General features: G+C 52.7%; 1 protein-coding gene across 1 annotated transcript; it reads right to left on the reverse strand.

The window, feature by feature from the left end:
- Positions 1-270: 270 nt before the first annotated feature.
- LOC136515778 (uncharacterized mitochondrial protein AtMg00810-like) lies at positions 271-1,368 on the reverse strand. The gene has a single exon (XM_066509276.1). The coding sequence runs from the start codon at positions 1,366-1,368 to the stop codon at positions 271-273; it is 1,098 nt and encodes a 365-aa protein (XP_066365373.1).
- Between the last annotated feature and the right edge of the window lie 495 nt (positions 1,369-1,863).

The following is a 1,863-nucleotide window of genomic DNA, read 5'->3' on the forward strand; positions in this document are numbered from 1 at the left end:
TGTATTCCATCTGTAGGTACAAGGTACATATATATACACGCATGGGTGACTGCAAGCCTACCACAATTAGCGTGATTACATGCCACAAATGTAGGCCTAATTACAATTAGTCTAACACTCCCCCGCAGTCTAATCAGGGGCATCGCTAATGGTCAGACTGGACCGGAACTCCTGGAACAGCGAGGTAGGGAGACCCTTAGTGAAGACGTCAGCATACTGTGATGTCGTAGGAACATGAAGAACCCGTGCATGACCAAGTGCAACCTTCTCTCAAACAAAGTGAATGTCGATTTCTACATGCTTCGTTCGCTGATGCTGCACTGGATTGCTGGAGAGATACACAGCACTGACATTATCACAATAGACCAAAGTGGCTCGGCGAAGAGGGCAGTGAAGCTCAACCAGCAGCTGTCGTAGCCAGGTGGCTTCAGCCACGCCGTGTGCCACAGCACGGTACTCAGCCTCAGCGCTGGATCGCGAGACTGTGTGCTGACGCTTGGACGACCAGGACACCAGGTTGTCACCTAAGAACACTGCATAGCCAGAAGTGGAGCGACGAGTATCTGGACAACCAGCCCAGTCTGCATCTGTGTAGACAACAAGCTCTGTAGGCGACGAACGACGCATGGTCAGACCAAGAGAGAGAGTACCTCGCAGATACCGTAGAATCCTCTTGAGAGCCGCAAGGTGAGGCTCTCTAGGGTCATGCATAAATAGGCACACCTGCTGAACTGCGAATGCAATGTCTGGACGGGTGAAGGTCAAGTACTGCAAAGCTCCGGCGAGGCTGCGGTACTGTGTGGGATCAGTGACAGGAGGACCATCTGCGGACAATTTGGAGTGTACATCAACAGGGGTGCTGCAAGGCTTGCACTCACTCATCCCGGCTCGCTCCAAAATGTCCTGAGAATACTGGCGCTGAGAAAGAAACAAACCACCAGTAGAACGTGTCACTGAAATACCCAAGAAGTGGTGAAGAGGACCCATGTCAGTCATAGCAAATTCATGCTGAAGTGCCCCAATAATCTGCCGCAGAAGACTGCCAGAGGAGGCAGTGAGAACAATATCATCCACATAGAGCAACAATAGAGCTGTGGCTGAACCTCGTCGGAAAATGAATAAGGAGGTATCTGACTTTGCTTCAACAAAACCAAGAGAAAGAATGTGAGAAGCAAACCGATTGTGCCAGGCACGAGGAGCTTGCTTCAAGCCATATAGAGATTTGTTGAGCCGACAGACAAATTCAGGGCGAGAGGAGTCCACAAACCCTGCAGGTTGAATGCAGTATACTGTCTCAGTGAGAGTGCCATGCAAGAACGCATTCTTCACATCCAGCTGATGAATAGGCCAGTCCTGAGAGAGAGCCATAGAAAGAACCACTCGGATCGTCGCTGGCTTCACAACGGGGCTGAATGTCTCATCATAATCAATACCAGGTCGCTGGGTAAAACCACGAAGAACCCAGCGTGCCTTGTAGCGATCCAAGGAACCATCTGTGTGAAGTTTGTGTCGAAAAATCCATTTGCCGGTTACCAGATTAACACCAGGAGGTCATGGCACAAGAGTCCGGGTGTTGTTGGCGATCAAAGCATCATACTCAGCTTGCATAGCGGAGCGCCAATTGGGATCCGACAGAGCTCCACGAACAGATGAGGGCACAGGCGACATGGGCACAGCGTGGAGGTTGAGTCTGTCCACGGGCTGTGCAATGCCAGACTTGCCACGGGTCCGCATGGAGTGCGCGTTGGTGACGGGGACGACGGCAACCGGCCGCGTGTCGACGGTGCGGCCAGTGCCGCTGGAGACAGCCGGGGCACTGCTGGCAGCAACCTGTCCGAGAGGAGCAGGGGCAGCAGTGCCGGC

The sequence above is a fragment of the Miscanthus floridulus genome, chromosome 17 (genome assembly GCF_019320115.1).
Source record: "Miscanthus floridulus cultivar M001 chromosome 17, ASM1932011v1, whole genome shotgun sequence".
NCBI classification, from domain to species: domain Eukaryota; kingdom Viridiplantae; phylum Streptophyta; class Magnoliopsida; order Poales; family Poaceae; genus Miscanthus; species Miscanthus floridulus.

Bases quoted from the DNA above. Each gene is read 5' to 3' on its own strand.
- LOC136515778 (XM_066509276.1), bottom strand. From the start codon at position 1,368: ATGGCTCTCTCTCAGGACTGGCCTATTCATCAGCTGGATGTGAAGAAT.